Source organism: Zonotrichia leucophrys, chromosome 4 (assembly GCF_028769735.1).
Source record: "Zonotrichia leucophrys gambelii isolate GWCS_2022_RI chromosome 4, RI_Zleu_2.0, whole genome shotgun sequence".
Lineage (NCBI taxonomy): Eukaryota > Metazoa > Chordata > Aves > Passeriformes > Passerellidae > Zonotrichia > Zonotrichia leucophrys.
Genome location: NC_088173.1, coordinates 28,423,434 through 28,438,200, shown reverse-complemented (window position 1 = coordinate 28,438,200; position 14,767 = coordinate 28,423,434). Strand labels below are relative to the sequence as shown.

The 14,767-nt window shown below is 38.7% G+C and overlaps 1 protein-coding gene across 1 annotated transcript in view; it reads left to right on the top strand.

The window, feature by feature from the left end:
* Positions 1-14,767, top strand: part of COL25A1 (collagen type XXV alpha 1 chain) — a 300,860-nt gene that overhangs the window by 243,389 nt on the left and 42,704 nt on the right. The window contains exons 16-18 of the mRNA XM_064710946.1: positions 2,044-2,076; positions 2,234-2,269; positions 6,139-6,183. Of these exons, the coding sequence (XP_064567016.1) occupies positions 2,044-2,076; positions 2,234-2,269; positions 6,139-6,183 (114 nt within the window). The remainder of the gene's footprint in view (positions 1-2,043; positions 2,077-2,233; positions 2,270-6,138; positions 6,184-14,767) is intronic.

The following is a 14,767-nucleotide window of genomic DNA, read 5'->3' as shown; positions in this document are numbered from 1 at the left end:
ACTTTACACTTGAGCTGCTTAACAGGGTTTGTATTCGTTCCTGTTCTTCAGCATAGGGGGAAGTTTTGGCTTAGGAGTTGTAATCCATATTCCGTAAAACTCAAATACGTTTCTTTGAAAGCTTGAATGGAGTTTCTGTGAGATAAAAAATAATTTTTTATTCATGTGTTGGGAGAGTGAGATACCACATGACAATCGATTCAGACTTGGTTTAGGAGCAAAAAAATGTAACTTTACATTTTTTTTACATTTACAACTTGGTTTTGTGCAAAAAAATGTAACTTTATTTACTGAACAGCTGTACCTAGTGACACTCAAAAATAAGGACTTGGGTCCTTAATTCTTGACCTGACGCTTTAGAATTAAAATGTCTTTGTTGAATTGTTGAAGACGGTGTCAATGCCAGGCTTGAGTTCTTGCTTCTGTCCTTCCACTGTAGCCTTGGTCCCTAGAAAAAACCAAGGATCTTCCTTCTTTGGACATGTTCCCCTGCTAAAGTTTCTTCATTTGCAAACTGTCTTGACCCAGCAGTGAATTGTGAACATACTGTACCATAACTTTTTCTTTGATCTAATTTTTATTCTTGCATGAAGGTGGATTATAAATATTTTGTGTCTTATCTTCTCCATATCCATCATTGCCCTTTGAAATACTTAACCATTTAATGTGTCTTAATAGTTGATTTGGCCATTTATAACTATAAAAGGCTTGAGGCTTTTAGTTGTACATGCTTGTAAGGGATATTAACAGTGTCACTCATGCATATCTATTAAAATGAGGCAGCTCAGGTTTCTATGCATGTATCAATATCATAATACTGATTTTTGTGTTTCCTTCATTCAAGAGCAAGCTGCAGTAACTGTGTATTCCTATTCTTCAGAGGCCAGTGAGCATGTTAACCCGTACTATTTAATTTTATAAGACCATACCAAAAAGATGCCATGTCCAAATGAGCTATGGCATTCACATAAACATCAGGAATGCATACCCCCTATTTGTATTTTGTACAAAGAATATGAAACATTTATACCCTGCTTATTTATCTCTCCTTCTGTCTTACCTATGTAAATCACTGGCAGGCTGCTCAGAGCTCTCAGAGCTTGAAGTTTCTGCTATGTAGAACTTGCTGCTTTCAGTGAACATTGTACATTTATTCTGCATCATAAATAATTAAACAGTTTTTCAAATAGAAGTATGCTAGTCATTTTCAGTAGTATATAGCCTAACTAGCAAACTCTTCAGTAGGTTTTTTCTCTTTTTTTCTTTGGCATATTGTTCACGAAAAAACAAAAAACAACTGATCCTCTGTCCTGTGCATCTCAGTGCCTATGAAATCCAGTCAACCCAGCAAAATATAGGCAAATCTTTTTGAGTGCTAAATGTCCTTTCAGAACAGAGACCTTTCCTGAATATGTAAATTACCACAGCTGTGTCATCATGTAAAGTATAGCCCTTCAGGCATTAATTTATCCATTTAAATACCCTGGAGTGTTGAGGAAATAAAACTATGACCTGTCCTGATGGAGATAAACTCATAGGTCAATGGGGTTTTTTTTCAATGTGAATCATCATTAGCACAAAAAATGTTGTCAGTTGAGTCCTGACACTTGCCATCTATAAAATTAGGTCAAATGGTCACTCATATTCTTTGTAAATAACAGTGAATTATTTTTAATGTAGGTCAGCAATTTAGAGATGACAAAGTATGTCCCATATTCTGTCCGTGTGAAGTACATTTGTACAACATCTGCAATTATTAGATCTACATTAGTAGTTGTGAAATTTAAAGTTAACTATAATAGGTGTTTGGGTGAGTGAAGCTAAATCTCTCTCTACATGGTCTTGAAAACAACACTGCTCCTTTTCTGAATCACACTGGTGTAATTAATTAGTTAGATGCCTATGTAGTAGCACAGAAAACAGACAATCTTGCTATGCAGTTATTTTGCTCTATAATGTTGTTGTACTCTTACATGATTTATGTGTTTCCTGGAAAATAGTTTATGTAGTAAGAGTGATTATTTCTTGTGGATTTTGTATCAGGGTGACCCTGGCTCTTCTGCGGCTGGAATTAAGGTAATGGAGTTCTAAAGAACTTGTGCAGGGAGAAGAGGGGTGGTTGGTCTATGTCACTTCACAGTGTCACAGACATTTTGGGTATCATTAATGTTACAGTTTTCCACAGCTTTAACTCATTTATTAGATCTCATGTCTTTCATCTGTTTTCTTTTAGGGTGAACCCGGTGAATCTGGGAGGCCTGGACAGAAGGTACTGCTTGGAAATGTTCAGTTTTCCTTCTCTGCTGGATTTGTGTTAAATGATGTGACATCTGTGTTACCAGTGCACTTACCTGGGATGAGTCTGAGGCAGTACAATTTAGCAGCCCAAGGCTGTACACATTTGGTCTATGTTTATTTTGTATTTTTAAAAGGCACAGGAATTATGATACTAATTAACATAAGGAGCAATTTTGACTAACCCACCTTCCTTTCTAGCCCCAGCATACTTCTTGCATTGAAAGCTTACCCCTTTGCAGCTAGTGAGACTAACAAAGAATGGCTCTGCTCCTTGGGTCATCACGAGCTAACCCTGCATGTTTGACTATTAATCTTCAAACTGTGGTACACTGTTGGATCTCATCAGGAAGGAAATAAATATTGTTTAGAATCCCTTTCACATACACCTGTGAGGGGAATCAAACCATCAGTGGCACAGTGTGTTTGGAAGGACACAGACCAGGTAGTGCTGCTCTGTTCTTCCTTCCAGTGTAAGAAATTCCCCTGGGTGCTGTGTGGCTGAGGCTGCTTCTGCAAGGAAAGGTCCTGCAGGAGTTACAATAGCTGTGCTGCACGAGGCCCTGTGAGGCTGGGGAATGTGCTCTTTGAATGCACAGTACAGCAAACACAGCAAATGCTGTGCCTTCAGCTGCCTTTCCTGAGACTAGGGGGCAGGTCCTGCAGGGAGAGCAAAGAGACAATGAGAGAGCTGGATTTGTGCATTGCAACATTTCGTTTCCCTCTGGAGCCATTGGCACTGTTCTTGCCTCTTAAAACATTGAACATTTTCCGCTACACACTGCTGCCAGAGTCGAACAGAATCCTTCTGCCAGTTGAGATATTCCAGACAGACAGTCAAGAGCTAAAATTCTATATTGTGGATGGAAAGACAACCATTTTCTAATACTCAAGGTACTTTGGTGACTAAGCAAAACCCCAAGCCACATATAAATAAGAAATAAATAAGAAATAAAGTATTTTTATTTAAGAAATTAGAACTCTCATCAGAGACTAAATAAGACTATTATGGTTGCAAATGCAGTTCCTTAGTAAAGTGCAGTTTTAATTAGGAAAGGTAATCAAAGTAGTTAAAAGCTATCTAATCCACAGAATCATCCAGTGTGTGCATTCTGCTGTGTGTGCTTTGCTTGGCTAATAAACTAGAAAATGCACTTAAGTGCCTGTGGAGATTCAGCCTCTCATTAAGTGGCTGCTGTGGAGGCAAAACTAGCAGTGATTTATCAGCAGGCTCCTGGTTCTCAGGCACTCAGATTTGATCTAATTCAAGCAACATGGATGAGTGAGAGGTATGCATTTCACACTTTCTATAGTCTCACCTTCTTTTTGGCACCAGAGGGGGGCTTAGTGTCTCCCTTCCATTCACCCCATGATTTCCTAGTGTGTCACAGCTCCTGTCCCAGCCCCAGCCATCAGCTCCCGTAACATGCCCAGTCAGTGTGCCTCCTCCATCCAGGTGCCCCATGTCTGCTGCCCTGCATCCCTGCTCAGCAGGGACTTTTCCACACCACCAGAGGTTGTGGGAGGCTCTTTTTCCAGTTGGAGGCATGCCTCTGCCATCTACATCATCTCAATGCTTTTCTCCCTCTCTGTGTTCCATTCGTATTTCCTTTCTCTGTCTTCTTTTCTTTCTTGTATTTTCCCTTTTATCTTCTTCTAGTTGTCCCTTATCCATCTTCTAAGGACAAAAATGTGTTCAGCTGCCCACCCAAACATTATTTGCATGAAATGAAATGTGACAATATTTCAGCAGTCTGACAAGACTGTTTGGGCCACGTTGTGTGCTGGGGTGACAGAATGACCTGCTCTGCCATTATGTAATAGAGTTAATATACAGCCTTGGTGTCTCTAAAAGTCATTCTTCTCATAAATCATACTCACAATTTTTATATTAGGACAGGTCCAAACAAGTAAATACTCTGCATTCATCTATAATGCTAGCTGTAATTAAGAAATAATGATTAATTTAATTATGTTTATGCTGATTTATTTTTAGGGGCATTTTATTTGTTTTAGATTACTGTGGCTCTGAACTGGCTTTGGTGGATCCTTTCTGCTTATTATGTGTGAGTGTGTGGGGGTTAACTCTGTCCCAAGGCTAAAGAGTAACCTACTGCAGCAACACTAATATAATATCAATATAAATATTCCAGTTCTGTGCTTGCAAGTGAAATTTAGTGCTTCCACAATTAGATGGGTAAAGTTGATGGTCATAGTGCTGTATGTATGGCTGCTCATGCAAAAAGTGGAAAGACAGAGTAGGGGTTTGGAGGTAAAATTTTGTTAGTGCAGTGGAGCATTATTCTTTTGCAAGAATGGTAACCCATTTTCTGCTTTAGAAAGTGATAGTCGCCATTCCAAAAAATGTCTATTGAAAATAGCATCCTAGCCTTTATTCTTTCATCTGATTTTATAGTTAATATTTTGAGACTGGAATCTTCTCTGTGCTTGTAGGCAATTTGAACAGTTAGAACTTTGGAGAAACTAAAACAGATGAAGAAGCTTTTATCAGATCCTTCTATACCACTTGAAAATAGTTCCATTTGGTGAAGTGATTTGCAGCCCATCTATTGTGTTTTTCATTTTGTGGCAGAGTGGTGTAATTTTATTTTGAGTGTTCCAAGTCTGTGTAATATCTCTGCCACAAAGAAGTGTGTGTGGGCAGTGCAGTTGGATGGACACCTGCATTCTGTGTAGGTGTGTTTATGTTTGTGTGTGTATGCACGAGTGTGCATGGGTGTATGGGTGTATGCAAGTGTGTGTGCACGCAGGCTCACAAAATATTTTAATAGCACAACCTGGAGGGATCAGCCCAAACCACACAGTTGAAGTCTGGATTTCTGTAAAGCTCATGAGTGTAAAAAAATCTGGAATATAGTTCAGTTCATTACAAAGGTAAAAGTTGGCTTCAGAGTTCAAACCTGAGCTTCCAGAAAGTTCAGGGAATATTCAGATCCAAGGTGCTGGTTAGAATCCATCTCTGTGTTATAATAAAATCCCTAGCTTTTAAAATAGTGTTTTATTCACATGTTATTGCTTTTTTTTTTTGGTTCTGTTCACCATCTTTATTTCCCTAGACAACATCTTTTCATTTAGCTGATAGCTCAAAATGACCATTTGTGACAATGTTGTCATTCTTGTCTTAGACCATTTCCAAAATTAATGCATTCAGTTTTCAATGCTTGTTACAAAATTACCTTGCAAATAGAGTTCTATAGGTCTTTCCATTGCAATTTTAAATAAGCAAGGTTTTTCTGGGTAAAGCAGTAAAAGGTTACATTCCCACTATCCTTCATGACACTGTGTATGTTCACAGATAAAGAACAAGCTCTGAAATGATGCTGTGGATAGCTTTATAAAACTGATGGCCCAGTTATAATTAGGCAGTCCTGCTTGAATGGTGCAATTTAATCCAAGCTCTTCTGAATGGATTTGCAGGTAAATCAGGGAGTCACACAGCACAGTATCCAGCTCAGAGTTGAAAATGGAACAGAATTAAACATTTGTAATGAGTATGTAACTTAAATGGCAGTAAAATGAACTAGTGCTGCTTGTTTTCTTCTCTTTTGCTGAAGTCTAATGTGAATTCCTATTTGGCTTTCCTGACATGGATTTTCAGCCCTGTGTGTCATCTTCACATTGAAGGTTCCCAGAAGATACCTAAGTCCTTAACATGACTCTTACTAATTGTACATTTAAGTCACTCATTTTGAAAAAAACAATCTTGCTGGAGCTGACTAGCATTCATGCTCTTTTATCTTCCTGCAGAATTTACAGGGCTGTTCAATGGATAGTGCCCCTTACTGGATAATGTCTGTAATGTTATGTAATTTTCCTATGTAGGGTGAACCAGGCCTTCCTGGGCTTCCTGGACTCCCTGGAATAAAGGTAAATACTGTAGTACCTTTTGTACTGGGTGGGAATACCAGAAAGAGGGGGGGGGGGGAAGTGCAAGAATGTGGCTCAAATGGACTTACTGTATTGTGTTATATCCTTTTCTGTGTCTCTGGGATTAAACTGGGGTTTTTTACAGCAAGTTCTCATGTGAAAAATTGGTTAAGTGTCTGTGAGTAGGCAAACAATATATCATACATTAAAATGTGAGGCAGAACATTCTAGTTATTTCTTTTAAAAAACTTTCCATTTCTTTAATGGAAAAGGAAAAAAAATCATCATCAAAGTTTTAGTTGGTTTCCACTTCTATGTGTGCTTTCCAGTAGCAATGTTCTCCTGAATTAACCAAACCTCCAGCCAGAGAACTACATTAATTATACACAGGCAGTGCAGACCTGGCTCTGTTGACAAAAATACTCTGTGCTCCATTACACAGCAGTGATTTCCACTGACAAGTCAAAATGTTTTAATAATATTCTGTTCAGTATTAGCTACAGTCCCTGACACAATACCTGGTTTAGCCCCTGGCTTCCAGTTTGTCTGGAATCCTTAGGTAAATTGATACAAAAGACACATACTTGGTTTAGTTCTAGCATAAGTAGTTGCATTAGGATCTGCAGACACTTGCTCAGCTTGAGCTGTAACTGTGTAATTCTGCACAGAGTGAGCAAATTCACGTAACTTGAGTGCAGATCATAATGACCACTTTTCCTTTGTGTCAAAGACTGTCCTTTGAAAACAAAATCTCTTGGAAACATTTTCTTTCCATGCCATCATGGCCCTGTGTATGTCTCAGGGAGAAAGTTTATAGGATTTCCCCCTAACGAGGAGGATAATTCAGAGGCCAAACTCTTGTCCATTGTGGTAGGATTCAGGATTTATCTCATGGAATGTAGCATTTGCAGTGATTTTCTCAAGGGACCTGTGAATTGCCACAGTATTGAAGCATAATGTCCCTTCTGTGTTACTAGTGAACTATGGGGAAAAATTGAATGTGCATATTAAATTTTGTGTATTGTAGCAGCTTAAAATATAGTTCCTGTGGAGGTTGTTCATTTTCTGCAAGAACAAACTCTGTACTGAGTAGTGAAGATCATGCAGGAGAAGTCTTGTGTGATTGAGCTATTTTTATTAGTGCCTTTGGCAGCAATCCCTATTCTGTTTACTTTACAAGTGAGCAAAGAGGTAGCTCAGATGGAGGTCAGTGGGGCACTTGCCTGAGGCACTCATCCCAGGGACACCTGCCAAAAGCAACTGGAGCTGTGGCTGGGCTTTGGGGTTCCCATGTTCATGCACACCACATGTCCATGCACATAGCCAGTAAATAAAAAAAAAGTCTACATCTGAGTGGCTGCTCTGGGAAAATTATTTGTTGGCAGTAAGAATGGCTCAGAAGTGCAGCTTCCAGAATCACCTGAAAGATAAAATGTGAAGTGAAAAACGAATGAAGTGTGGGAGTTTTGCCCAGTGAAAATTTGTTTCCAAATTCCGTGGATACAGTGGAAAAACAGTACAGTTGCCTGCAGAGCAAAATGGAATAATTTGGTCAAATATTAATAATTTAGGAAAATACTTTCTCTTGTTTAAAATCCAGTCCAGAGGGAGACTGGTGGTGTTTCAGTGAAGAAATTTAATCCAGTGCAATTCTGCATTGTCCTGAAACCTGGATGGTGACAAGGAAGCAGAACATGCACAGGACAGAGCAAAGCATATCTGATCACATCAGACTTGCAGGATGGTTGCTGTTCATTTCAAGGCATTTGTAAGCTCTCTTTTATTAAGCAATCTGTAGGGAAAATAAACCCTAGATTCTTCTGAGTCCCTGAGACTGTCTGTGGCATGAGAAGTGGTAGCAGAATGGCTGGAGTTAGGAATATGGGCACTCATCAGCAAAGGTAAAGTGGGAGTTTCCCCTCTTTTCTCACCCTCCCTTTTAGCAAAGATTTATGCAGCACCATGGCGCATAAATCATTACGTGGATTTCCAAAAACAACAACATTGTTATCTCATAGAGAAGCAAATTTCCAGTGATCTGGTATTGATCAAAAGCTACTTGGAAATAAGTGACAGGATGAGAAACTTGAGCGTGGGGGAAACTCAGTTGTCTGGGCTTGAAATCAGTTGGTGCTGTCATCTTGTACAAAACCAAGAGGAATCTTCCTTGGAGCAGTGACTTCTTTTTTTTTTTTTCTTCCTTCTGGAGTGATCCTTGTTGTTTGTTACAATTTTTTTTCTGGGGTTTTGGGTTCTGTTCTCATGTGGACTTTATAAAACTCTCCAAGATATGTCTTTGCTACTCTGTCTTACCAGTGATAAGCAGTAGTGGTATAACATCAAAGACCTAGCAGAAACCTCTCATTGTGTCATTGCAACATCTAAGAACTTGTTACAAAATTTAAGTTTCCATAAGGAAAATTTTTCCTAACAAACAGATTATACTATTCTCATGCATTTGTGTGCCAGCCCAGTAGCTGTTGGCAGAGATTTTTCAGGCTTTTTCCAAACTTTGTGAGAGGTAAGGAAAAGATCAAGATACAGATTTATTCTGCACATTGAAATTTCCTGGATGTAGTTCTTAAATGTTAAATATTAAGTCCTGTTTTCCTTAAATCTGCTAGTTGAACTTAAAATTGCTTCCTTGTGCATGTTTCCCTACAGTGGCAGGCTGTATTATGAAATGTTTTAGGTAATTGTGCACATGCACAGCACTCTTCACAAAAGCTAAACCAACCTGTGCTAACACAAATGCTGTGCCAGGCAGTCTCTCCAGCTACAACTCATCTTTCTTCCCATGGCTGAACAAGCTTCCCAAGACATTCAGTCCTCTGTACTTCAACATACATAAAGGATTACGGAGCACTAATCACTGAGAAACTTTCAGCTTCTTATAATGCCATTTCAGTTAATTAATCAAGGTTCCTGGGAGCCTGTAAGGACTTGGCTGAATGTGATACTGCAGTCTGAATGAGTGGCAACATTGGACAGACATGCAAGTATCCCATCTGAATTCAGGGTATTTTATTACTTACTTTTCTAGACCCATTCACCAGGCACATGCGGATGTTTTGGGAGTGTTTCCTGTTCCTTTTCGTTCTCTCCTCCTTTGTCAGCTGGTGCCATGGAGGAAACACAAGTGCACTCAGTTATTTCCAAGACAGTGTAGAGGCTGTCTATGACATGCTGGAGAAACATTTCTCAAGCACCTGTTGCTGTTTAGGAATGGCTGGAAACTTAATGAGCCCTGAATGTGTTCCACCTAAACTCAGAATATTAACTCATCACTCTACTATCCCCCAACTGATGCCAAGCAGACACAGAAGCCTGTCTGTGAAACACAAACTTCATATATCTGTTTTACCTCATAGCTTTTGCAGAAAGATACTTACAAAGCAGCACTTGCTTACTGTGATGGAAATCATGCATGCTCTCATTCACTGTAATGTCAGACCTCTCAAATCTGTTGCATTGCATTTTCTGGAATTTGGCCTGTACAGTCCTCAATTCCTCACTGTAGTGAGAAGCCTTCACAAAACATAAGCCTCTTCTCAGTAACAGCACCTTTTGCAGGATCTAGATTTTCTATGGTATTTCTATGGCATTTGTTCTTCAGATGTTAAAACAAATACTGAACCAAGGCTTATGAGCACATACAAATTTTTGTTTTATCATTTTCAAGAAAACTGAACCTTTGAGTGGTTTGATATGAGAGGAGAAAGGCTGCTTAGCCCTTCTGCTTTTGGGAAGTATGGAAAGTTTTCTGTGTTTTGAAATTCAGTGGAAGTGGCTGATTCAATAGACTTGCCAGTATGCAGTGTCTTGCATATTTCTGTACAGTTATTTTGGATTGACTTTCCTGGGACTGTGCCTGAGCAAGGTTTCAGAAAAACCTGGATAAAGATAGGGGAATTTGAATCAATTTTATATCCTTTTATTTTTCTTTTGTTGAAAGCAAAAGAGGTTCTAATTTTTTCTGTATCTAAATTTCTTATTTATATATACCTATTCAGAGATCTTATCTTCTAAAGACTAAACAACTCTCTGCTCCACAGAATGTATTTTTTTAAGGTCTAAAAGACTTTATACTACTTTCACCCAGTTAGTTCTGTTAGAAAAGAGAAATTTCAGAGGAAATGAGAGAGAATTTTCCAGCTGAATGCATAGAAGTTAGTCTCCTATTTAAACTCTTGTAGAAAAGAGAGCAACTGTTGTTGAAGCTTATGTGTTTAAGTGCTGCTCTTACCATCTGGCAGCAAAATCAAAGGAAATCTGAAGTGAATGGTAGGTCTAAGCATTTTGGTTTGGAGTCAATGCCCTTTACTGCCTACAGGAAAGTTTGGTAAATTCTCCTTTTCTCCCAGGAGTTCTTAGGAAGGCTGTTCTTTTTCTATTTTTCCGTATGCATTTTTCCTTTTCTGTATTTCCACTCTTCTTCCTGTTTTTATCCCTTGATAGCGTTAACAGTAAACCTGCAGGGTGTCTCTGTCTCTCTCTCTACTTCTCTCTCTCTCTTCCCCTCTCTGCAGGGAAATTTCTGGATGTAAATGGGAACTGATCTAAAAATGGGACTTAGTACCCACCTTTGGTGGGCTGGGTTTCAGAAGTGTCTCTATGCATTGGCAGGTAAAATACATTACACAACTGTGCAGTTGAGTATTTTCTTTCCATAATGGTAGTAGGTATACAAACATATATCTGTATATTACACTTTATTTGTTGATTCCTAGCTGTCTGCTCTCCATAAATTATGGCAGTAATCAATTGCATAGGGTAGACATTGAATTTCCAGGAACTGATTTTGAGGATCAAGGCCAGAAAACGAAATCATCATTAATATTGGACAGCTTGCGTGTGTCAGGGGTGTAAGATCTAGATAAATTCTTCGAGTTCTTTTTGATTTCTCCCAAACTATATCCTCCAAATCTCTTTTTTTCTGTTCTGGGAGAAACTAAAACATAAGGAACTGAAACACAGAATGTTGTTTCCTCTAAAGGTATTAATAGTTGGAAGACTGAGTTTATAAGAACTGCTTCACAGCATATGTTTTATAACATAGCTTAAGTTTTCATTGTACAAAAGAAAGTGCCAATCAAAAATTTTGGGAACAGTTTAATGGAGTCAGAATCCAACACCCTACTGTATTCAGAAATCAAGTATTTTGTCATCCACAAAGAAGACTTGACATCAGTAATCTGAAATTATTTCTCAAATACAAATTTTTATAATGTCATAAATAAGGCATGCAATAAAGCTGCTTAGCTTTCAGAAAACCAAGAAAATTCCTTTGATTTGTCATGTAAGTCTTTTTTAACAGAAACAATTTGGGGCCAGACTCTCCATCATTTAGCAGTTTGGTCATAGAAAATAATTAAAAATTAGGTGCTCATTGCAACAAGTGTTTTTATTCTATCCTTAAAAATAGTTACCATGCTGACTTGGATTGTAATTAGCCTTAAAGCAAGAAGTCCCTTATATGATTAATGAAGGCAGAATTAATCAGAATCATTACTGGCTCTGATAGCACTCTCCCAAAGCAAGCATACCTTCTAGGGAGACAAGACTTAAAAGCAAGAAGAAAATTAGGCTCACTAAAAAGCAATATATGTCATACAAAGTGAGGCTTGTTGTAAAACCTCAGGGTTTCAGCCAGGTTGTTTAGCCAGGTTTTACTTCCCTAACTCCAAATGAATCATAAAGTCTAAATACGCTTTTGGAAATTCTAAACCACAATTGTTTTTCTAAGTTTAGAGAACGATTAGGGAGTAAAGATATTGTTTCAAATGTGATGAGTGAGCCAGACAACCTGTTTTAACTGGCAATTTCTGGAGCCAATTCTAAAGTGATATGAAAGTCCTTAAGAAAGACCTTATGAAATCGGGTTAGGGTTACTTTTTTTTATCAGATTTCCTTGTACCTTGTTCATTTCCTTCTTAGGAGCTGAATACTGTAGGCATCCTGAGAGGAAAATTCCCATGGACGTCAGGCTATATATATAAGTCCCCCTAATGCCCTTCACAGTGACAAAGTACTCTCTGACTTGTATAGTCTAAGGCCAGCTGAGTTTCTGAGAAATGGCTTCACTGGAGCTAAGTGCTGCACACAGGGAGGGCATGAGCAAGTGCAACTCCACAGACCACCATGGATTGCTGTGCTACAGGATCCTGAGAATTTGGCCCACACTCCTCTCCAGAGTGGAGGAGTTGCAGTGTTCTGGTTAGATAGCAACCTCAAAAATATTTTAGGACAGCAGATGGCAGCTTACGGAAAATCAACACAGGTACCCATGAACAAAATCCAATTTATTACAGCTTCATAGCTGTTCTTCAAATTGTCATGCATCTGGGTTTGCGGTCTTTTTTGATAGCTCTTCTGTAGCTCCCATCATTGCAGGATTTTTTTGGTAGTGTTTGGCAAGGAAAGGGCATCATACTGTTTTTGTTTTAAATATGTTCATCAATGAGCCAGGGTAAAACTGGAGACAATCACTGATCTCTTGATGTTATCAAAAGGAGGACTCTTCCACATCAGTCCTCATCAGAAAGGAACTTTGGGGTCTCCCAAATTCTGTGACTCTTGAAGAATTTGCATGCTCGCCCATGCTAGACAAGAATTTTGGAGGTCCGCTAGACTTGCAGAGAGGAGTTTGGAATCTCCAAGCCTGTCCAAAGCCATGTGTTAAAGCATGGTCCATCCCACACTGCTAGGTTTTCTGTTAATGGAAAAGGTGGGATGCATCTCCCTTTCTGGAGTCCTGCACAGAAATTCAGGATGCTTCAGTGTGGTTTGCCAACTCAGAGGTGTGCACACAGGAGCCTTGACCTTGGTACATTTGGATTTCCAAGAGAATGCCAGGGAAGAGATGTTTGTGTGTGTCCTGCCTTGTGGCAGGACCTGCCAGTCAGCCCAGGAGGCACAGAACTTCATGGTGCTGGCAGTGGGGCCAACACTGAACAAAGTCATTCAGGACCGGTGAACGGTGTAATAAAGGTCAGAGTTAGACATTTCAATTTCTCTGGCTAGTTCTAGTGCATTGCACTAGATAAGAATAAGGCTTGAAATTACATTCTCCTTTCAAATTCATGGTCTAAGGGTTGGTTTAGTCACATTTCTGTAGCATAGAGAAAATATTGTAATAATCTGATGTAACTGGAATATAGTAAGGTAACAATGGCACTTACAAGTGGGATGGTAATTTCAGAAATGGAAGCGAATTTATTTCATTGTTATAGGAAGGTTGTGGTTTGGATGTCTTCCTGCAGCACAGGTTTCTTTTTTAGTAATTCATTGATCTGGATGTGAAAATGTGTTGTATAGTCATTAGGAGAGTGATTAAAGGAGGAAGAAACTTCTGTGGGAAAACGGTGTACCCAACGACTGCTGTTCTCTGCTGATTGCTTGCATCAGCATAAAGCTTTGTATTTCAGGCACTGGGAGAGGAATAGGTGTGTCTGTGAGAACAAGGTTTCAAGTAATGATGGTGATGTGTGTCCCAGCTGTGCAATGGAGGCTAATTCTGACCAAATATGGTATTAGAACTACATTGTTAATAAACATTTGCCAAATTAGTGATGTTTAAAACAGAAACCAGCAGTGAAAATGTAATTTCCACTGCTGTACCTTTTTTAAGCAAAAGTCCAAGTTTTAGGCATCGTGGGTTCTGTAAAACCTAAAGCTGACAGTGAGAGTGAACTACAGTGGTTCTTGGGGTTAACCTCTAGTATGAAAGCTAGCCTCTGCTTCAGCCCATGAAAGCTTTGATCATCATGAAAACCAGTTCTAATTGTCTAGATAATAACCCTCATAAAAATCTGACTATCCTATGAAATAAATAACAAGGTGGCCTTTTAATATTAAATTCTGATTCTGCTCACATTGCACGAGGTTTACAGCATTTTAGGGCATTTTTCTGCTTCAGACTGTTATAAGAGGTGAAAATTAACATTAGCAATGTTTGTAAATGGTAGTATTTAATTTGTTATCTAACCACATTGAGTATTTCCACAGTCAGCACATATTTGAGAATGAAAATGAGCATGCATGGAGGTAGTCTCTTAAAATATTAACACATAAAGACATTAAAAATTATTCTTAATATCATAACATATCACTTCTGTAGACTGGAAGAAATTCACAAGCTTGTTGTTTGTTTTCTTTTTTAACCAAGTTTCCCGTGTTGTGATTAATACAAATTGCTTCAAATCTAACAGTGGATGAAGTTTGAATGCTGAAATATGCCTTGTTGACATCTTGTGCAATGTGATAGTTTCCAAGCAGTGATTTCATAACTATACCAAAGGGTTAAACTAAAAACTAAAATATGTGACAGAGCTGATGACTTGCTATACAGCTGCCAAACTGTACTTCAGATTACAGTATTACAGATTTTCTGTTTCCTGTCCCAGCTTTAGCAGGCAAAGAAGATTGCTGCACATTCTAACTGGATAAAACCTTGATTTTATTATAACAAGTTGTAGTGAGATGTTTGGAAAAGTATTACAGGTCTTGGTGACTCTGATCCCTTGCGTTCCTCTCTGCCTTTCACGGCAGCTAGAACAAATTCTGAGTTCATTTAAGGAAGAGA